Source organism: Aspergillus chevalieri, chromosome 2 (assembly GCF_016861735.1).
Source record: "Aspergillus chevalieri M1 DNA, chromosome 2, nearly complete sequence".
In the NCBI taxonomy this organism is placed as follows: domain Eukaryota; kingdom Fungi; phylum Ascomycota; class Eurotiomycetes; order Eurotiales; family Aspergillaceae; genus Aspergillus; species Aspergillus chevalieri.
In genome coordinates, this window is record NC_057363.1 from 2,661,824 (window position 1) to 2,683,583 (window position 21,760).

General features: G+C 50.8%; 9 protein-coding genes across 9 annotated transcripts; 2 read left to right on the top strand and 7 right to left on the bottom strand.

Annotated features, from left to right (window-relative positions):
• Window positions 1-167: 167 nt before the first annotated feature.
• Window positions 168-2,000, top strand: ACHE_20935S (uncharacterized protein; the record flags this gene model as incomplete). The annotated part of the gene is made up of 8 exons (XM_043285292.1): window positions 168-453; window positions 507-553; window positions 605-633; window positions 683-834; window positions 884-1,185; window positions 1,282-1,578; window positions 1,640-1,750; window positions 1,815-2,000. 8 exons carry the CDS (start codon window positions 168-170, stop codon window positions 1,998-2,000), a joined length of 1,410 nt encoding a protein of 469 aa, XP_043133999.1.
• A 34-nt stretch (window positions 2,001-2,034) lies between these two features.
• GPI1 (phosphatidylinositol N-acetylglucosaminyltransferase) lies at window positions 2,035-4,361 on the bottom strand (the record flags this gene model as incomplete). The annotated part of the gene is made up of 4 exons (XM_043285293.1): window positions 2,035-2,376; window positions 2,429-2,973; window positions 3,024-4,155; window positions 4,227-4,361. The coding sequence occupies 4 exons, from the start codon at window positions 4,359-4,361 to the stop codon at window positions 2,035-2,037; spliced, it is 2,154 nt and encodes a 717-aa protein (XP_043134000.1).
• Window positions 4,362-5,226: 865 nt separating this feature from the next.
• Window positions 5,227-8,124, bottom strand: MSH2 (mismatch repair ATPase MSH2; the record flags this gene model as incomplete). The annotated part of the gene is made up of 2 exons (XM_043285294.1): window positions 5,227-8,040; window positions 8,101-8,124. The coding sequence occupies 2 exons, from the start codon at window positions 8,122-8,124 to the stop codon at window positions 5,227-5,229; spliced, it is 2,838 nt and encodes a 945-aa protein (XP_043134001.1).
• A 397-nt stretch (window positions 8,125-8,521) lies between these two features.
• ACHE_20938A (DNA replication factor Cdt1 C-terminal domain-containing protein) lies at window positions 8,522-10,078 on the bottom strand (the record flags this gene model as incomplete). Its single annotated transcript, XM_043285295.1, has 1 exon — window positions 8,522-10,078. The coding sequence occupies one exon, from the start codon at window positions 10,076-10,078 to the stop codon at window positions 8,522-8,524; it is 1,557 nt and encodes a 518-aa protein (XP_043134002.1).
• A 548-nt stretch (window positions 10,079-10,626) lies between these two features.
• On the bottom strand, window positions 10,627-11,136 carry ACHE_20939A (uncharacterized protein; the record flags this gene model as incomplete). Its single annotated transcript, XM_043285298.1, has 3 exons — window positions 10,627-10,809; window positions 10,862-10,962; window positions 11,025-11,136. The coding sequence occupies 3 exons, from the start codon at window positions 11,134-11,136 to the stop codon at window positions 10,627-10,629; spliced, it is 396 nt and encodes a 131-aa protein (XP_043134003.1).
• A 1,046-nt stretch (window positions 11,137-12,182) lies between these two features.
• ACHE_20940A (uncharacterized protein) lies at window positions 12,183-14,267 on the bottom strand (the record flags this gene model as incomplete). The annotated part of the gene is made up of 2 exons (XM_043285299.1): window positions 12,183-12,353; window positions 12,411-14,267. The coding sequence occupies 2 exons, from the start codon at window positions 14,265-14,267 to the stop codon at window positions 12,183-12,185; spliced, it is 2,028 nt and encodes a 675-aa protein (XP_043134004.1).
• A 2,044-nt stretch (window positions 14,268-16,311) lies between these two features.
• On the bottom strand, window positions 16,312-17,715 carry RRP6_2 (Golgi transport complex subunit COG5; the record flags this gene model as incomplete). Its single annotated transcript, XM_043285300.1, has 1 exon — window positions 16,312-17,715. The coding sequence occupies one exon, from the start codon at window positions 17,713-17,715 to the stop codon at window positions 16,312-16,314; it is 1,404 nt and encodes a 467-aa protein (XP_043134005.1).
• A 547-nt stretch (window positions 17,716-18,262) lies between these two features.
• Window positions 18,263-20,761, top strand: ACHE_20942S (uncharacterized protein; the record flags this gene model as incomplete). Its single annotated transcript, XM_043285301.1, has 1 exon — window positions 18,263-20,761. The coding sequence occupies one exon, from the start codon at window positions 18,263-18,265 to the stop codon at window positions 20,759-20,761; it is 2,499 nt and encodes an 832-aa protein (XP_043134006.1).
• A 292-nt stretch (window positions 20,762-21,053) lies between these two features.
• On the bottom strand, window positions 21,054-21,706 carry MAK3 (peptide alpha-N-acetyltransferase MAK3; the record flags this gene model as incomplete). Its single annotated transcript, XM_043285302.1, has 2 exons — window positions 21,054-21,299; window positions 21,353-21,706. 2 exons carry the CDS (start codon window positions 21,704-21,706, stop codon window positions 21,054-21,056), a joined length of 600 nt encoding a protein of 199 aa, XP_043134007.1.
• Between the last annotated feature and the right edge of the window lie 54 nt (window positions 21,707-21,760).

The window sequence follows — 21,760 nt, forward strand, 5'->3', positions numbered from 1 at the left end:
ACTTTGGATCTCCCCTCTTTTGGATATATACGAGCTTATGTACATTTGTTGACAACATTTGGGATATCTGTATCTATACGGCGTTTTGATTTGATCTTTTGGCAAGGCGTTATTCCGCATTTCGACGCTTACTGCGCATTGTGCATTTCACCGATTCCCCACCGCACATGTGTATAGTCCTATCAGATGGTTGGCTGAAGACAGAGATAAAGCTGCGGCAATCAACATACACTGCCACCTGTGTTCTGCATTTGGTCGGGATAAAAGGCCCAGCCTTCCACTTTCTTTCGTTTTCTGTTCTGGGCTGCAATATACCCTCAACCATAATCGTTTTATATTTAATGTCATATGTCATGTCAGATTTATCTTCGTCATCACCGAGTAGTGACGAGGAGACTACACGATGGAGCCCGTGCTTGAGTGCCGACGACGTTAGGGTCTACTACCCGCGTGGTATGTACATTTTGCATATGTTCTGCCAGAAGCCTACTACTGACTTTCTGCAGACGTAGATTGGGAAGAAGAACACTCCAAATTATGCCATGCAATCAGAGTAAATGTATCTCGAATCAACATGCCTATCAGCTTTGCTAATGAGTAGTAGGATGCAACTCGCCGCTCTACCACTGTCATGTATGCCTCTCGTCAGTCAACATACATGTCCCTTCTGACAGAGCAATAGATTTACAACAGCAAAAGTAATCGACACCTGTAAATCCCCAGATAAATACATTTACTTTCCCGATGACTTCTACCCCGTCGTCAACGGCGATATCAACGGCTCCTTCCATTCGAAATATATCATCGACGAAGAGGGCAAGATAGCAAGTCACAGTAAGTCCTGCCATTTTTTAGGAACACCCAATACTAATATAATATATAGTATCATGGAGCTGCTTCAAAATCAAAAACATCAATATTGACAAAAAATCCCCAAAAATCGAATACAATTGGCTCCAAGTAGCAGTCCTGGTACATTTCCACGCAAAAACCGGCCGGCAAGTAATCTTCTTCATCGACCTCCCCAGCGACCACGAAGATTCAGTGATCAAAAAGTCACTATTTTACTCCCTCCAAGACAGCGAGAACCCATTCATCTGGCACACGATCCTCTCTCGCCAAGCAAAGTCTCTCTACGATAATACAGTGTGGTCTGTACGAGACCTTGTACGGCCAGTGGAAAAGGTGCGTTCTGATTATACATCTATATCTGTGTCTTCGACCACGACTGTCCAGAGCGATTCAGTTAATCCCAATTCTCCGATGTCCCGGATTTTACAGGCACGCAACAAACCTAACCCCCCAGCACCTAATTTCCCCAATCTTCACGACATCGCGCGTCATGTCTCTCATGCGAATGAGATTCTACACGTCGCTGAGCATACGCTGGACCGGCTGGTCCAAGCACAGATATCCTGGAAAACGGAATATTATGACAGTAATACTGGGTCTGCCAAGCGGAATCGCATGGTCTGCCTTCAGAATAAGCAGGATCTGCTCTTTCTGGCCAAGGAGATACATTGTCTGAAGACGAGGTCTGCATCGCTGAGTGAGCGGTTGCAGAACGAAATCAATTTGGTAAACATTTCTAATGGCATAATTTTCCCCTGACATGAGCAATTACTGATTTCATTTACAGGCATTCAACATTGTCTCCCAGAACCTAGGAACAAACGCCCAAGGCGACAACGCTATGATGAAAACCATCGCAATCGTCAGTTTGCTCTACGTGCCAGGGTCCTTTGTTTCGGTAAGCTCCCAACCAAGCTTCAATGACCAAAAATAGTGGACATACTGACCTAATAATTATATAGAGCGTCTTCGGAATGAACTTCTTTGACATGGGATCAGAGAGCGAGTTCACCGTTTCAAACAAATTCTGGATTTACTGGGTCATTACGATTCCTTTGACGGCTGTCACGGTATTGATTTGGGCGATATGGCATTGGTCTGATAAGATTCGCAGGCCACGGTGGCCGCATTTGGTGCATTGGAGTTAGACATTATAGTGCGTTTATTTTATTAGAAGATCAATCATCGATGTCCGCGTCTCCTAGTATCCCCCTGTCCAAATCCCGCCGGGACCTTGAGTAATCCATTTCCTCCTGTACTTATCCCACCGCCTGACGACGAACCACTACCTCCACTGCCGCCCTTCTTGGGCTGGGTTAACATGGCCCACACCTCTGCCATTCCGGCTCGACGTGCTGGTAACATGCTATATTGCATGCTGTACAGGTTGCGGCGGTGAATCGGCGGTACGAAACGGCCGGTTACAAGACAAAAGATTACGCGTGGAGAGAGATAATGCTTTCGAAGACGATGGCCTAATTGGAAGTATTGGTCGAACATCGCGCGGAGGGGGAGCGGGATAGACTTTTCGCTTGTTAGCTGGTCTTATGAACGCGATATGGAAGAGAATACTTACCTCGAGATGGATGTAGGACATAGTAGTGGGGGTATTATTGTTCGACTTGTCATGCTCCTCGCGAAGCTCAAACCGAATACCACCTGGCAATCGCCTCGAATCCTTAACCCGCAACATTAACGCAAAAAGCGGGAAATGATTCAAGAACGCCAGACAAGTGTCCAACGCTGCTTTCAACGAAATGATCAACATCCGCGCGGATGCAAAGGTCAGGTAAAAGACAACGACAGTGGGCAGAAGGAAGAAGAGGACGGTGAACAGGATCGTTCCAAGAAGAAGTTGATCGAGGTCATAATCGCATGAGTCTATACGGTTGCGTAGCACGTTTCGCTTTTTGCCGCGAAAAAGATGGAAGAGGGATATTATAATCGTAAGCTGCCAGTTGAAAATACGGGCAGAGGCGATGTAGAAGGAGTAGATATGGACGGTAAGGATGGAGACAAGATCAGAGAAGAGCGCTATGGGCATGCTTGCTCCGGCGAAGCTTGAGCAGCCCACAACGTAGATGACGCGAGGAAGATAGGGTTGTAGATTTGCAATACATGCTTCAACCAGTTAGTCCCGACGAACGAAAAGGGAAAGTCGATTAACATACCTGCCCAATTCTCTATGACCCACAGGAAAAGGTCACCCAAGAAAGCAGCCAGTTCATTGTTGAGTTTCAATCCAGCCGGCCAATCCATCAGCCACGAGATTGTTCCTTGCAATCCTTCGACGGTCCAGCCACTGAGAACGTTATTGATTTGGAAAGCCACCCAATTTGCATTGTCGATGATGTACGATCCCAAAGCAATCCCAATAATCACATCATTAGCAACCAGCCAAAGACTGTTGTAGAACCGGATGTAATCTGGATGGCTTGTCGTAACGCTCTCCCAGTTGTCCTTCCTTTGACGCAGTTTGACGTACTGTATGGGCCAGTAGCAAAACTGCTGGAGCCGGATATCCACCTGCTGGGCCGTCGCTGATATGTCTTTCACAGCAGCAGCATCAGGGCGAGCGCGCCATTCAAGAACCTGCAGGACCACCTCCGCGACCCCGCGATGGAACACAAGACCAATAACGAAGAGCCGAGTGATAACGGGCCAAAACCACTGCCAGAATACATACGAGACACCGAGAACAAAGAGATCCCACAGGGTAGTAGCAGATTCCACAACGCGCTCTCCGACGCTCATGCTTCTCTTCGCGCGGATCCCGATCAGGTGACTATTTTTTTCCATGAGTTTTCCCATCTCGTATGCGCAATTGGCCTGGTTGATAATGAGAGGAAGCGCCTGTTCTTTCTGCGACGGAAAATGCTTGACCACTGTGTGAAATTTGAGTTTCTCAACTAACTTCCCTGATCGAACCTTTTCGTGTGCTTCCTCTGTGTCGCCTGTGGTCATCGCACCGGATCCCTCCGCAGTCGATGTCTTGTCGCCCAACGCGAGAGAGATTGGGTTCAGCGACATGTACTCCATTCGGGTCGGATGCGGGCGATGGAACATGATGACCTGGACCGAGAGGTTCGCCTCTGGCGGACAATAAATCTGGGGCACCCTACATGACGGCAGGGTTGTAACGTATAGGTCTGAGGGTTTAAATGTCGTAGGAGGATTTTTTGGATTCGTTGTTCCGAGAACATGCATCATCGATCTTCCACAAAGGTTGAAAATCTGTACGATAGGATGGGGGCTATTGCGAAAGAGGATCCCGGCTCGCAGCGCATTGTCGACGTTCCGAGGCTATAACCATCGCGAACAGTTAGCCAGCTACTCCCTATAGTAGACGCACTGAGACAAAGAATAAGACTCACCTCCACATCCTCCAGCACTGTAAGTACAAACAAATCCAGCTCCGAGTTCCGCCATCCAACAATCACCCCTGGCACCGGCGAGCGCGGGAGATCATATGGCCAAAACACCCGTAGCAAACCATCGCTCATGATCATGTTGTCATCCTTCAATCAGTTGCGATCAGAAAGAACCTCGACGGCGCAATTGTTCCCGAGCAGAAACCCCTAAGTTCACGTATCGCGGATGCTATACCCCACGTCAGCCACCCTCCCCGAAAGTTGTTACCTAGTCTGTTCGCAGAATAGCCATACCAATTGGCCCTCTCGTGCAGCGAGATGATTTGTCGGAAGAACAAGGAGGAAAAAGAAGAAGGATAGGAAGACGAATCCTTTAGCTGTTCGAGTCTAGCACGTATCAATCACCAGTCAGTTAAAGCCGCATGCACGCCGGGGGCAGAGTCTGGACATACCACAACACCGTGATCCCAAGCGAAAATCGCCAGTTCGTATAACCGTGTAACCAGATCCCACCTCGCGGTGATATATCCCGCTACGAAGATACCGAGTGTGAGTATGGAAAAGGGGTGCATGAATTCGAGCCGTTCCGTTCAAGAGGTTTTGTGTTCGCGGTTGACGTTGACCCTTAGATTGCGCGCATCGCTGAGCGGGGAGAATTATTCTGGGGTCACAAAGCACAGATAACCGACATATAGAGGGCGGCGATTGTTGGGTAGAGAGTAGACAGGCGGTTTCGTGGACATGGAGAAGGACAACAGGTTGCGAGATGAGGTTAGTTCCTGAAGTGCCAAATGCCTGAAAGGGAAGGATCATCGTCTAGACCAAGAGCTCCGTCATGTGACTCCTGGGGAGGTATAACAGCAATTGAGCAGAGATTAAAAAGTCAATGAGATTTTCATATTCATCTAATTAAATGTAATCCAGATCTCATGTATATACCCCAGACGCCATATGCTTAGAAACCCGAAATACTCCATGCCCCATGTACCATGACAAGAGCAACCTACAAAGCCTTCAAACCCTGAAACATCTTACTCGCCCTCAACTTCTCATCCCCATTAACAATCTCCCTCATAATCTGCCTCTTCTCAGCAGCCGTCAATCCCTCCTTGCCAGGCGCTTCAACCTCCCCCTTCCACTTGACCAGCATAGCCTTAAGCAATGCACTACCCTCCTCAACCTCTTCCTGAGAGTATCCGTCAAGAGCAGACTGCTGTTCCTTCTTATCTGGCTGCTCTGCAGATGAAAAGTCTTCGAGTTCCTCTGCTTTCTGACGAGCCATGTTGACGACTTTCTCGGGGAAGCGGACTAGCTCGGCGACGTGGATACCGAAGGATTGGTCGCAAATTCCGGGTTCTACGCGGTAGAGGAGGGTGACTTGGCGTTGTTGTTTGGTTTTCTCATCTTCTGTGGGCTCGGACTTGGCTTCCGCGCCGTCGATGAAGGCTACGACGTGGAGGTTCTTGACTGACTTGGGGTATCGGTCCGCGAGGGCTGTCAGTTCGTGGAAGTGGGTCGCGAAGAGTCCGAAGCAGCGGATTTCGGTGACTATGTGCTCTGAAATAGCCCAGGCCAAACCGAATCCATCATACGTACTCGTACCACGACCCAACTCATCGACGATGATCAAAGACTCCGACGTAGCCGACTTGAGGATGTTCGAAGTCTCCAACATTTCCGCCATGAACGTCGAAACACCCTTGAGCTGAGAGTCACTAGCACCGACACGGGCGAGTATACAGTCGAAGATGGTCAATTCAGCTTCAGAGCAAGGGACGAAGCAACCAGTCTGCGCCATGAGCGCAATCACACCAATCTGTCGGATGTAGGTCGATTTACCACCCATATTAGGACCAGTGATGATAAGGAACGAAGACTCGTCACGGACCAAGGAGACGTCGTTGGTGATGAAGGAGATGTCATCCTGCATTTCCATGCATGGGTGGCGGGCTTCTTTCAGAATTGTGCTTCCCGTGCCACGCGGGTGCATCTTCGGACGTACATAGGAGGACGGGGCATGTGTGGATGAATGCGCAAAGCTAACGATGACATCGAGATGGGCCAGCACACCGGCAAGCTGTTCCAGGACCGGGCAGTACGACGCGGCAACGGCGACGACTTCATGGACGAGGCCGGTCTGCGTGCGGTTATAATTCGAAGACAGCTGGTCATGTTCGCGGCGAAGAGACTGCATAGTCGACGTGGTAAAGTAAACGCCGTTCTTCTGCGTCGAGCATTCCTGATACTCCCGCTTATTCCGGATACAACCCGCCTCGGTACGAGTGAGTCGGAAGCACCAGCCGTGCACACGATGGTTCTCAAGGAAGAGCTTCTTGTCTGCCTCCTGGTCCAAATCCCGTGCGACACGGCGATGCTCAGAGTCCATGTCATTCCGCAGTTTATCCAGCTTCTTCCGAATAATGCGCAGGCTATCGTCGAACTCGGGCTTGATAATGAACTCGTGGTTCTCCAGCGCATCAAGGTCAACCGTCGTCTCAACCATCTCCTCAAGCTTAGCCAAGCTATCCGAGTGCTGTCGAAGCTTGGCCGTATATTCCGTCTCCAAGGGGGTTTGGTACTGCTCATCCATAACATTATCCAAAGAACTGACAAACCCGGGCAGACGAATAGCAACTTGGTACACACGAACGACGTCCTCTAGATTAGCCTGCTTGCGCTGGAACCGCTTAGCCAGCCGGTACAAATCAGGAATAGACCGCAGGTGCTCCTCTTGCATAGTCTGTCGCAGCTCGGTATTCTCAACAAACGCCTCGACCAGCGTATGCCGCTTCTCAATCTCCTTGATATCCATCAACGGCTGCTTCAGCCACTGCGCAAGCAACCGGCTACCCACAGGCGTTTTGCAGTGATTCAGCAACCCAAACAGACTCATACTCTTCGACCCATCGCGCGGACCAGGCATGAGATTCAGTGCACGCAGCGCCGACGAATCTAGCTTCATGTACTGCGACAAATCATGCTGGTACAGCTGATACTGCCCGAAATTGGTCGGATCAGACATAACCCCGAGATACTTGATCAACGAGGACGCGGAGCCCATGGCCAACTTCAACTCCGTCTGCGGCAGCGTCCCAGCTGAGCGCTCATCGCGCAGCAGCCGCGTCAGATCCTGCTCGATATCCTTAATACCGAAATCCGCCGCCGGCCGCTCCGAAATAGCAATTCCACAGCTATCCGCAATCGTCCTGATCTTGCCCAGCTCGACATCCTTTCGCCCCGTATCCATCTGCACCAGACACTCCTTCACGCCCAGCTGAATCACCAACGACTCAAAGTTCGAGTACACATCATTATCCAAGAACTCGCTAACCCCCAACTCCCGCACACTCGCATCCGCAAAGCAGACACCAACGCCCCTCCCCTCCGCCTTCGCGGATATCTTCACAGCAAGTATAATTGGCGCTGTCGCATCCAACGCCAATCCACCCACACTGCCCAGTTCTTCCTCCACATCCTGCAAATTCCCGGGACTCGCCTGCTTCCCCAACTTCCATTGTCCCTTGCCCGTACCACCAGACTCCCAAATCTCAATTCTTTTGTTTAGCCGGAAGAGCGCCTCGCGGAGGAAGTTGCGGAAAACCGTCACGCTCATCGTTACGGAGGGGAGACCGCCTGTCTCGCTGCGGCCGAGGTTGCGCAGGACGGCGGTGGTTTTGTAGACTGTGCGGGCGATGAACTCGGCGTTCGAGCCGTGCGCTGAGTACCAGTCACCGCGGTCGAAGACTCGGATGGTTTCATTGTTGGTGTTGTCTGGGAGGGAGCGGTAGAAGCGGATGAAACCGACTTCGTCGTCGACCTGGTTTGCATTCAGTTAGTACTTGCTTGTGGTAGTGGCGATAGAATCTTGTGGACTCACCTTGAGGTCAGGTCGAGAAGACATCTTGTTGGTATATTGGACAGACAACTGTCACAATCTTGACAAGTCTCCGACACTCGATAAGTTTGGTCGCGGAAGACGCGCAGTGGCGGCGCGGTCACGTGACTACGCGTCACGCGTTCAGTGGCTCAGGTACGAAATAGCGTAAGTTACAACAAAATACGACAGTCTTAGATGAGTAGAGAAAAGAAATAGACATTGACTCTTTCATTTTATTATCCTATTATCATGCTTGTAGTCCTATAATACACACAACGCTAATAAATGCACAATGCTCCATGACACTGCCGTGAGCATCCAGGCTCCACGGATGAGATATCCAACAATAAAGGAAAATAAACCCAAACCCGAAGGTAGATGCCATATACAAAAGAAACAAGAGAAAGATGAATGAGAGACGTCAGTTGGCAACAGATTCGTCATAATATCCAATCTTCATCGAACATGCCTTGGTCGCGAGTTCCTTGGGGGAAACGTCGGCACAAGACTTCAACACGACCATCTTTGCCGCTTTCACAGTGACAAAGTTCACCCAGTTCCCGGCGATGTCAGCGCGGGCCATAATCTCGAGGCAGATCTCAACCTCTCGGGAGGAGATGGGGTTCCGGACAGAGTCCTGAACATACTGCACGATCGTCGGGATTTGGAACGGTTTCCTCTGAGCAGCCAACATCGCCTTAATCCCGGAACCGACATATCCGACCGGCCGCAACGAGGCAAGCACATTGGCCACATCTTCGACACGCTCGACGGCAGCACGCCGAAGGAGCATATCCTTCGATGGCGGAGGCGGGAGCGTGGACTGACGAAGCTCCTTGTTCTTGATCCGATCCAAAAGACTCTTGCGGCGGTTCGGCGTAGCATCGAGGAGGGTCTTGAGCGCAGGACTATCATCATCCTTCGCAGAATCCGCCCGAAGCTTCTCGGTCTTCATTCGAATCACACCACCCTTCAGATCCTGCAGTCGTTGCTGGCCCTTCCGGAACGAGGTCAGAGGCGTAAGGCATTCGTGGATGGGGGAAAGGCCCAGAGTCTCGATAAAATTCTCAGCCACCTTTTTCTCCTCATCATCAGCCAGGTTCGGGATCGAATCGAGCGTCTTCTCCCAAAGGAGGTCGAGGGTCTGTTCGAACTGCTCTTGCCATTCGGCCTCGTCGATCCGTCCTGCCCATTCTCGTTCCAGACACACACGTCCCAATCCGTAGTTCGCCAATCGGAAAGGCGACTTCGGTCCGTTCTGCTTTTGAGACTGTTCCCAAATCCACACCAAGCGCTGCAAGTCCTTTACCACGACTTTTCTCTTCCTCCACACTTGTCCAATGGCCTGCAGAAATTCCCTTAAATCAACAGGAGCGATAACACCATTATGCGCGGAATGAAGCGTAAGAGCCTTCAAAAAAGCCGAATGCAACTTCAACAATTCATCGAAAAAAGGCGGACGCGAAACAACCTTTGTTATCGGCTGTGACTTCGACTTCGACATCGACAGCGGCACCGATCGTGCATTGTACGTCACCGATCGACTTCTCTTCGACGGCGTCTGAGGAATCCCCTCCGACACCGACACCGACCCACGCGTAGAACGCAATTGAGACCGAACCGACGGCGATCGAGTAACATGATGACCACTGCGCGGCTGGGGTGACGAAACGGACAATTCATCGAACCGAAGTGTCTTGGAGGGTGTAGCGGCTTCGTTCTCGACCTGCTTTTGTTGATCGTTCGCCCTGGTTTCCGCCCCTGACGCGGCGACGCCTCCTCCACTAGCCACATTCTCGATCTCGACTAGCTTCCGTTTCTTCGATGGCGAGTGAGAAAGGGAATGAGCGACCGTGGGCTTGTCAAGTTTCGTGGAAGGGGCAGTCGTGGCTCCTGGCTTGGTCGCTCTTGCAAAATTCTGGATGCCCGCCTGCCCCCGGGGGAGCGTGGCGGCTAATCGGGAGGAAGTACGAGGCATTGGTCGTGCTTCCCCTCGTAATTCGGTTGTGATAAAATAAGGAAGGTACGATATTACCTATGATAGAGCATATGAGATAGGAAGGTAAGGTAGGTAGTGGTGTGTACTGTAGGATGAGAGGTGGTATTAGTCTTAAAGGGTTAAATTAGCGCGCGTCGTGATTTTTCACGGTGGAGTCGCGTCGCGCGAGTCGCGGCGCGTTTGATCTGACAGCCGACGTGCACTGACGATAAAGATAGATTAAACCCTGAAAGTAACTCCTTTGAGATTGAAGACATAGATGTTGAAAAGAATTGATGATATTGCAGTCAGCATTATTAAAAAAAAAATTATGTTCGTGCCTCACATTCCATCACTCCGGTGATGCACCCCGTCAATGACTTCGGAATGCATCTAACCCACTTAGTACTAGTACTCGGACCATGAATTAAGCGAGATCCATTATGCTCTATTAAAGTAGATAGACATATCTCATTACCCGCAAAGAACCATAGAAATACAGTCGCCATACATCATACGCTCACCGTACAGAGACAGAGCAGAGTAGTTTACTTCCCAAACCACCCCGACAACCCGCTCTTCGCCTCCGTAGCTTTCTCCTCGACCTTCCGGTCGAGCTTGTCAACACCTGCATTCAACTTGTCCCTAGCATCCTCAAGTTTTCCGGTTGTCTGCTGTGCGATCTCGGGAATGCGTTCGTCGGGTTTGGCGCTCGAGCGGGCATTGTTGACCTATTTCTGTTAGCTTCGTCTAGCTGTTAATACACGGCAGAAGGAGACATACAGCTTCATCAATTACAGCAGTGCCCTCCGCTCCGGCATTTTCGCCTGCAACCACACCACGCGCGCCGCTGGGGGCTTTACCGCTGGCTTTGCTGGCGTCGGCTGTACGATTTTAGCATCGCCTTCTTCTCACTAGTGTACAAAGCAAGGAGGGGGAAGCATACCCTTCAATTCTTGAGTGGCGGCTTTGGGGTCACCACCCGCTCTGTACAGGTAGAAAGCACCGGCACCCAGACCAACGAGACCGAGGTAAACGGGAGTTCTGCTTTGGGCCATGGTTATTATTCGTTTAGAGTATATGAGATGCAGATAGGTAAATCGATGTAACTTGTGTGAAGACGAACAATGGAAAAGGACCGTATATAACAGAGTCGACGTCAAAAAAGAGCCGGTTTAGAGTTGTAGACCAATGACAAGGTGATGACGTTTTATGGCCGGATGTCGTTTACTACTACGCTCGGCTGTATCATAGCTGGAGCCATTCTTGCTGTACATGGCAATAGCCTATTATACTTAGTTTTATTTTAGACTATTTTGGATTAAAGTGTATGTGATTATTGCGCATACAGAGTGCATCTATTATGTCGTTCTACTATGTAGGAGTGCCCGGAAACTGTCTACATGACGTCAACGCCATCCGGAGACTATTGGGCAGTAAACATCATGGACTAGAGACATTCTGACTTTATGCTACGCTGCTATGGAGCAACGGGAAAATGCTACCGGAATCCAATCAAAACACAATTAAAGCTTATGGTCATGCACAACTATCCCACCTGCTCCTATCAATCTGGAATGCTTCGACAGATGACGCTAACGAATCAAACCACCGCCAACCATAGCAAAACGAGACATGAGACATATATACAAACTGCAGAAGTAGAAAAACACGAGCAAACCGCCAACAAAAGTGGACAACCGCCGACCAGAGTAGAATAACTCCATTCCAGAACCTCGTAGTAGAAACTTGAGATCGAGGCCGGGATATCTTCAATGCAATATACGCCCGAAACATGCAAGCCAAACCGAAATCAGAAATCCGAACATGATGAGAAGAGAGATTTCTCCAACATAATAAAAGCAAACGAAACAAAATCAAACCCATCGCAGATGACGTACACGTCAATCATCAGTCGTCACTTCATAAAATCCCCCGCATCTGCGGTGTATAGCCCTAAGCAGTCAAGATCAAGAAAACGAAATATAGAGTCGCTTAACGAAATAGTACCGGCGCGGCGGAGTTATAAGGGAAAAAAGATCGTATCCAGTCGTAGAGTATATATAAATCGGCTTCGACAAGCGAAGCAGAAACGAATGAAGTTTCACAGAAACAATTTGGCAGCTCCTTTGTCTTCGCTTGTGGCTACAGCGACCAAAGCTTCAAGTCTGCCCATTCCAGAGTCCCGGGTCGTATTGAAAAGATCGGATCGAGATTCGTGTTTACTATTCACATGATCACCCTCGTTGGGTTGAGACGAAAATGGAGCGTAACCCTACAATCCAATTAGTTGTCAGGGTCATCGAATGATGGGCGGGTAACGGGTGCGTACTGATTGAGACGTCTCGGACGCTAGAGCGCTATGGTGATGAGGAGCATGGGGTTCGATAGACCCATTGTGGTGTACGATGGCGGGGTGGTATTCAAGAGATGCCGTCGAGGGTGTGTGCACTCCCTCGCTACTGCTCGAGTCTTCAGGAGATGTCCGCGTAGCCTGCGAGGAACCCGAGGCCGTGCTACTGTGCCAGCCATGGCCCGGTCCGGGATTTCCTCGGTGTTCGGACGGCTGGTAGGATGTAGATGGTCGCGACGCGACATTCTGGATCTCCGCAATGGTCTGCTGGCCCCATTGGGCTGCATCGCGCTGGAATGGCTTGTCCCGGATGTTCAGTCCAGTTAAGTTGGCATGCAATGACAGATCCCACGAGACATGGCCTCGTCGATGGCCCGGACCCGAAACCGGGGGCGGAGGCCGCACTGCCGGAGCATTGTAGTTGAACCCCCCTCCGAACCCATAACTGGGCGCGGGTCGCTGCTGGTTACCGCTGTCAAGCTGCATGGGACTCGGTCGACGACCCGGAGGCGTGAGCGGTCGTTGTTGCGAAATGACCTTGTCAAAGCTCTCAATTCCAGGCAGTCGAGGCGGATGCTGCTCCGCCTGTTTATTCGCACTACTGAATGAAGGTTGCTGCTGCTGAGCCCCGTCGGGAGTTTGATAACTGCTTAAGCCACTCGTTGCGGGGCGCTGGTATGCGGAGTAAGTAGACGGGTGCCAAGTTCTTCTACGCAAATCCGCTTCCGCCTCGTCACGCGAATAATTGGAACTCACCGGACTGGCATACACGCCTCCCGGACCGGCATAAGTGGTTTGGTTAGGCGTACCGACATAACCCGGCGGGTACGCGTGAACGGGCTGCTGCTGTACGAATGGATTAATCCCTGCGGGAACCGAAAGACGCCGGGCGGCAGTCTTTCCGTCCCAGAAGCCAGAGGCCTGGGAGGCTGTGGACATGGGGGACGCGAGATGTTCCGGAGCACCAGTGAACATACGTGACGGGGTGTATGGCGACCCTCCCACCGATGGACCAGGAATGCTTCCTCTGATCTGAGCTGGGGGTGTACTAGGAGGTTCGACCATGCCATCCAAGGCCAGTCGCGTGCGAGCGTTATTGTCGTGGGGCATGATCAACGAGGTCGGTCGCCGGCGGATCTCCGGAGGCTGGCTGAAAGTAGATGCAGTGGACCCGATACTGGACGTGGACAAGTTCCGACTGTGACCACGACTATGACCTGTTGAACTTGGGCCGGTGCCCGCTCGAGCACGGCCCTGCGGACGAACCCGGTCTGTGCGAATTTGTCGTTGAAATCGCGTACCCATGGCAGCGAGAGAGTCGCCTGGGATCTCTTCGTTGACATGAACCGTCTGAGCATGTTGGCGCAGGTTATCAAGACGAGAAAATCGCCTAGAACAGTGGCATTGAAATGGTCGCTCTCCGGTATGTTTGCGAATGTGGCGAGCTAAGTGCTCACTCCGGGTGAAACTCAGGTTACAAGGGGGAAAGTCGGTGCAATAAAACCGTTGACCCTTTTTCTTCTTGGATGGCGGAGCATTGCTGTTGTTCCCGTTCTCCGGCTCGTGATCTGAGTGCTCCCCATCTGACTCATGATGTAGTGTTGCCTCTTCCGCCGGCGCTGTGGGGGTGGCACGTTGGGAAGACGTTGCGGGCCGCGATGGGTCATCGTAATCGCGATCCTTCAAGTTTCGCGGGGTGTCCTCGTCGCAGGAGCTGGTCCGTTTTGTTTGTGCGCCGTTGCTTGCACTTGCGCGAGGTGTCGGGGTATTCGCATCCTCCATCGGACGATCCTGCGGTGAGGATATTTGATTGTTCACGGGTAAAAAGGAAGACATCGTGATGTGGGATGGAAGCAAGAAAAAGGGAAACGAAGAGACGATTTTAATGGAAATTTCACAAGGAGAGGAAAATGTGGGTGTATGTATGGCGAGGGAGCGACTGTCGGTATGAGACTCGAGGCCGAAACTTTTTTTTTTCCCTGTTGTTTCTCCTGTTACTTTTTTGTCTGCAAGGTGCTGTTTCGTTGTCACCCTGCCAACGGAACCAGCGCAGAGACCCTTTCTGAAGCTGTAGGTTTTTCTTTTGAGGTGCAAGAAAAGGCGGAGTGAAGGGATGAGGTGATGGAGAAAGAGGGAGAGCAGGAGGGAGGTCGATCGGCGTGGTGAGGGCAAGGGCCGCAACGAGGCCAATGTTCTCCGGCCGTTTCAGGAGAGTTTAGTTTAGTTCGCTCAGGGAATTGGTCTGCGAGTGAGGAGAAAAAATCACGGTGACGATCGCGAGGCTGCAGTGACATAATAGTAAGCGAGCGGGTCATGATCAGGGACTGATGGATAATAGCACGTACCTAGTGTACTCCTTATGGCGTATGATCCAGTGGGATGTATTTTTCCCTGTGATCTTCTCCCTCTCGTATTTTCGGTGGTGACGAAGGAGATAAAACAAGAAAATAAAATGAAAATTCGGATAGAAGAGTTTAGTCGTATCTTTTTTTCACCCCGACGATATAGGGGGACGGGAAGAAAGCAAAGAAAAATACTTTGCAGAAACGAAGAAGGAATGTTGAATTTTTGTGAGATCCGTTGATGTTAAAGGCGATGAGGCTGATGACGATGACGAGATTCAACCGAGAGCCCGACGATGCAAGGGCCGACAGGAAACGAGTATGAAGGGAGAGAAGAACAAAGAAAGAGAGAAAGAGAAAGGAGTGAGACTACGTAAAGAAGAGCATCTCTCAGGATAGAGAGAGGTGAGAAACAAAAGGATAGAAGGAGGCGGAAGGAGGCGAGAAGAATAAAGAAAAAGGGAAGAAAGAGGAGAGAGAGATAATAATGTCACCCACACAACTGAGGGCCGATCGAAGGACGATGATCGTGGGATGACAGCAAAGAAGCACACTCGGCGATGTTGGAGATGGAAAAACCACCCGACGACTAAGAGAGCACAGGACTATACAGAAGAGTAAAGTGAAGAAAGGGAAAAAGAAGGAGAATAAGGAAGAGAAACAGAAGAGGAGAAGATAAAAAAGAGATCAAGGCACCAGGGGGATATACTCATCCTGTCCGGTCGGGGCTCCGGCATAATACGTAGACACTCTGACGTTAACAACTGATACTCCTACATTGATTACTACTACGAGATGTATACAAAAGCGATGATAACTTCACCATTTCAAACGGCCTGACCTAGACTTTCGAAACCTCCGCGAAACAGGTTGAAACGCCGACGGTCCCGTTGAGACTTTCGCTGCAAACGGAATCGTTTCAATCCACGCTGAGATAGACTCTGGAAACACTAAGATGGTGATACTCTCTCAAGGTACTCTGAAGGTACGGAATACATATGGGATGCATACAAGAACTGCTAAAGTAGTACGCACTGGGCATGATGCAGAAGAGTCGTACGGCGCTAACTTCTCACCATAATAGCAGGTTCATTAACATCGAGAGAAGTCCAGACACCATCTGTCTGGTGACTAGACACAGGAACTGACTAGACACGACCACGGAACGCCCTACCCCAGAGGGAGAAAACCCGTCATATCCGAAGTTCCACGCAGGTACCATAAAGAACTCCGGATGCTGACGTCTTCGATGACTCTAATCGTCAACCATTTCTCCAAGTGGCGGAGGGGGGATTTGCCTTCTCCTACTCTATATGGACTGAGATACAGCGTAGCTTACAAGTACCCTGTACCTCTGAATGGTCCCGGTAATAGCCGTTTCGAATACATACACGTATCACATCTCGTAGTAGATAGCAATGAGGCTGTAGTACCTGATCCTAGGATGCCCCTGGATCCGTGCGTCAGTATAGAGTACTAACAAAGTAATCCCTGTACTCCGTAGCACATGATAGGAGAGGATACATACAGAGTAACAGTTATAAAGCGCCGGCCACCGAACTGACCATCACCGCCGCCTCCCGTTCCCAATTACCAACTGTCAACCCCTCCTCCCCTCTCCCCTTATCCACCATGCCTGATGCTGTTGGAAGCTGTGATCCCCGCAGCACACAATCTTTGATATCGCCCCGCAATCGGTCACGGTTTGACCGCAGCGCCCGCGCCGAGACTCCCCCGCGTTGCAGTATCTCTTGCACCCGCCCCGCCAGTGACGAGGCCAGCGACCGCCAGAAGTACGATGGCAGTGATGGCGTGTCCAACGAGGTTAGAACCAGTTGAAGTAGGTTGGCGCTTTTCCTGGGCGCTTGCGCCTCTGTGTTCTCTCCCTCCAAGCCAGATAATAGCATTGGATGAGAAGGTAGTTTTGTATTGCCAAGAATGTACTCCAGTGCCACGATGTCCTGACAGCGTGCAGAAAGATCCGAGAGCGTGCGCTCTAATGTAGGGAGCATGGTAAACGCCCGGGACAGTGCCGTCAAGGAGGTCCCGATGGCCGTATGCATGTAACCATGGAGTGTCGATTGGAGCAATTCCGGTCGATACTCGGTTGCCGGAATCATGGTCTTCGGCATGGGAGACAGTATATACAGAGTCGTAATTGCCGACGTCACTCGCGCTCGCGTATCCCGTGCCTGCTTGTATCCTGACGGCGCTTGCGATCCCGCGGAGATAGACGACATGGAGAATCGATTGATGGCCTGCTGCGCGCGGGATTTTACCAAACTCTCCGCCGGGTTAAGCAAATCACTCCGCAACGTGCGCACTACCTTCACCCGGTCCAGCCCATGGCCTTCTTCCCCCTCTGCTGTGGCCAAAAACATCCGTCGCAGGTTCAGAATCGTGTACGCCGCGCGTTCCAGAGCGCGGAAGTCTTCTCGTCCCGGAGCCTCAACACTAGTAGTCGTAGCAGTAGCGCCACCACGTCCATTCATCTCCGCCAATTGGCTCTCCAGCTGTCTCCCCAGGTTCAGGCACCGTCCAACCGCTCTTGCTAGCCGCACCGTCGCCAATGATTTTTCTGCCGCTAGCCGTGCCTCGTCAGCCGTCTCCCACTTGCGCAGCACTTCCCGTTCCAATCGCTCATACACCTGCGTAACTGCAGCGATCTGCTCTTCTGATTGCTGGAGGATCTTCCCAGCGGCTGCTGTTTGATCCCGCGTATGTGACAGGAGGGGCAAAGCGGACTTGCTGGTCAATGTGTGAATGTGTGTGTCAATCTCCTGGAGGTCAAAGAGGACCCGCGACAAAGGGGTTGAGAGATCCAGTGGGCTGTCCGTTGCATTGTTGGTAGCTACGACCAGCGAGTTGGCAAAGGAGGCCGGCGAGAATGCTGGATCTAAGAAGACCTCGTAGTCTATGTACGATGGTTCGCCTTCTGCCATTTTTACCGTGCTCCTTCCAGTCGAGTCGTCGAACACTCGTTCTTAGAAAGCAAAAGAATAATTAAGTGGGTATCAATGTAAACAAGTAGTAGCAGCCAATAACACGAAACAATAAACGGTCCTTTATCGCCCGCTTATGAAAGATCCAGCTCAGCCGATGTAATGAAATTCAATAAGCCTCAACTGAGCTTGGCAGATCTCATGGTCATGACAATCATAGCAAATAAACGTCGTTCCTGGATGTAGTTGAACGTTGGCCCTCCAAGTGTCCCGAGACCATGTGGAAGTCACGTGTAATATTAGTCACTGCTTTCATTTTCCTAAAACAGTAGCTACTGACACCTCAGGCCTATATATGTCACTTTATCAATCTGCCGCCGCCGCCCATCGGTCCGATTGTTACCGCCTTCTTTTTCTGTAACTAACCACCCCAATTCTCTGAACACCACAAAATGACAAGGAAACCAACGCCTCTCTGTTTCTCACCCTAACTCATAATACTCGTTTAGACATCCATGCCTTTGGAGCCACAAGCGGCCCATCTCCCATGCTATCCCGCGGCCAACCTTGTCTACGCAGACGGGGTCTATCAGCCGTCTTAGACAATGCCGCTGTCGGGCCCGATGAACCTCTACTCTTCCTTTACCCGCGCTGGGTCACATCTCGAAGGTCAATTGCGACGATAAACCGTGTTACCGCTGCTCGGGCAGCTTCTGCATTTGCGAGATGTCTGCGCGGTTCGTCTAATATTCTTCCTTCGAGACAGAATCCTTCGCCGCGGGGGTCATCGTGGGGTTGTTCTCCGTTGCGATGGATGTCATCTAGCGCCACACTGAGAAATGATCGGTCTGAACAACCGACGGAGCTATCGGACAAGGAATATTACTCTGATGCAAAAGCGTCAAGGACAACAAGTGAAGATACGGATACGACAATAGGACGCAGTAGGGTTCGAGCTCCGATCGACCAGGCGACTGCAAAGACGAATAGTGGGAGGTCATTCAATGTATTCGCCGATATCGAGTCCGATCGTTCGCCATTGATTCAGTGGGAAGAAAAGGGAAAGAAAGTGCTTGCTACTGGCAAAACCCACACACGCCCGTTGGTGGCGGCTCGAGAGAGGCGGAAGAGGTTGACGAACAGAGATCAGAGGAAGCTCTTATATCGGTCATATTTAAAAGAGCTAGGCGAGGAAACTGGAAAAACGCAGAAATGGGGATTGATGGATAGCACCCAGAAAATGCTGGAGCGTATCCAGGAGAATACACCCACGTTGACATTGAAAGGACCGAAAAACAAAGTGATGTTAATACCGGAGGAAACGGTGGCCTTGCTTTCGGGCATTAACGAGATGGCGATGAAGGAGAATATTTGGTATGTGCCGGTTCATAACGGGTGTAGGGTCCACATATTGTCCCCGAGCCAAAGCGTGGGACGCCATCGCAAAGCAATCATCTCCGGGTCCCCACGGGTTGTGGATTTGGTTAGCGAACGGATTGTGCGTGCGCATCGTCTGCAAGATTCTGGTGACCCTTTGGTCGACATCAGAAAACCGGTTGTTCCAGTGTTCCCATCGATAGAGGCCATGAGACAGAAGAATGTTCAAGTCCCACTGGTCCGCGGGGTTTGGGACTTTTATGAGAGCAAGAACTCCCCCATGCCCATTGAGGCTGTTCTGGATACCGAAAGACCGACAACCGTCAGGGAATTCTTAGAGCATATTGAGGATCTGCTGGCATCTAGAACGTCGGGTCCTTATCGCAGACAGGAGAATCAGACGCGCCGGCAAACTCCACACAACCTAAGAATCCTCAGAACTCTCTCACAACTATTTTTGAGCGATGAAAACCAGAGGATTCTTTCGACCGCAGCGTTGAATAGTACGCTGTCTTTTTTCTGTCAACATGAGTATATGAAAGCCTGCCGGCAGGTTCTTCTTCGGTGCGAACATCTCGCAACGGTGGATACGTTCAATATCCTCTTAAGAGCGTGTGCACGGCGACAGGATTTCCGCATATTTCGCCATCTCTTGATTTCCATGTCTCGACTGCAAATTCGACCGGACGCGAACACATGGGTTGCGCTCCTCGAGTGCCATGTGAGCCCTAATGCGAAAGCGGGCCTATTCATGTACATGATGCGGAAAGGCCATCTTTCTCAAATTGGACCCATGCGGACAGCCTTACAAACAGCTGTTCAGGATACACTGGTTTTACATCTCGAGGGTGGACACAGCATTGATTCGTATATTGCGCTGTTCCAGAATACCCACGGAGCCAATTGGTTCTCCCCGTCGTTGATCAACAAAATGTTCAATGCTACTGTCGAACTCAAGAACTTTCCCGCCTTGAATCGGTTGCTTGAGATCTGTGATGAGCATGGTGTCAGTATCGACAGCTCAACTATGCTCCGGATCCTCCCGATCTGCCGCGCGAATATCTATGCGGCCCTTTTGTACGTCTTTCGATACATCACTCGTCAGGGGTTTCGAATGGACAAGGAAGCGCAAATATGGGAGAGGCTCTTCTTGATCGCTTACAAGGGCCGGTGCTACAACATTTGCCGCGTGATATGGAGATACGCATGCATGAACGGGGCAGTCACCAATAAAATGAAGATGTCCGTTCTCAGCTCAATGACAACGAACGTCTCGAAGAAGAAAACGAATCTCGTTGATATCCTCTGGCGCTCTAACGCGGGCAAGATCATCGTCGGGGTTGATTCGCATTTGAGCGAATACCCCTCTGCCGGCGACATCTTGAAGCTTACTCCTACCAAGTTCCACTCTAACCCGGTTCAGTTCCTGATGACAGGGTTCCAACAAGGAAAAGAGCGCGAGCGACAGCTGATGTTGGCAACGGCGCTAGTCCGCCGTGATATCGAACTTGGTCGTCGATACCGGCCTACGCAGCCATTGTCTACCATGCTGGACGCGGCAGCGCTGTTCGATCTTGAATGGAAGGGCGTTCCACGGCCACCTGAATGGATGGTGCAGCATGCTATCCAGGTGCCTGTGGAATGGAAAGGTTATCTTAGATCCAGCTGATTGGATTATCAGCGCTCATGATGATCCGTTTTAGTGGTTTGTTGTTTTTGCTTCTTCTCTACCGGCGTCAGTCAGCGTGTTCCTTGGGATAAGACCATAGACGAGTCTTTCTCAGCTCATCTGGCCTTGGCGTGATGGTTTGAGCTATATGTATTCTACCTGTGTATATTATAACCCCTCTATCCTTGCTACAACAGCCAAGGATGATATGTACATCTATATTACTCCTATATCATTATCATTGCATAGACCGTCATGAACCAAATGCCCAAACATAAAGGGTATATCCAACTCAAACAATCCCACCTCCGTTTCCCTGGAGGAGCGGCACTGGCCCCAGAGGATCCCCTGGTATAACACCGTATGGATCGAACGCCGTCGTCCGGACAGACCCCACACCTTCTTTGAGATACAACACGAGTCGATATGCCGAGTTACCATTCAAGTAGTACCGATGCAACCGCTTACTCCGCAGGAAGCCCAACCGTTCGTACAGTTTAATCGCGGCGGTATTTGTGATCTCCGTCTCGAGGGCAATCTACCATCATTAGCACCCATCCCCATTCAGGTCGCAGGAACCGGAGAACAAACCTCATCCGCATCCCTCTCAGTCATCGCATCAATACTCATCCTCACCAGTTTTGTCGCAATCCCCTTCCCCCGATACTCCGCCCTCACAGCCAACATGGCAATATACCCCCTCAGCGGCCCCCCGCGATGCGGCTCGAGCTTCGACACTACAACACCCACCATCTGATCATTTTCGGGTCGCGATTTGTCCATGGCGAGATAGCACAGTTCGCCCCATTGGTAGAGGAAGTAGCGGTAGACGTAGATCGAGTAGGGCTCGGAGAGTTCTTGAGAGATTAGGGAGCGCATGGCGGGGACGTAGGTGTTTTCGAGGGCGGCGTCGTAGCGGATGTAGGTGAGCTTTGTGTCGGCCATTTTGACGGTGGTTTTTTTTTTTTTGTTTACTTGTGGCTATCGTGGGGTCATGGG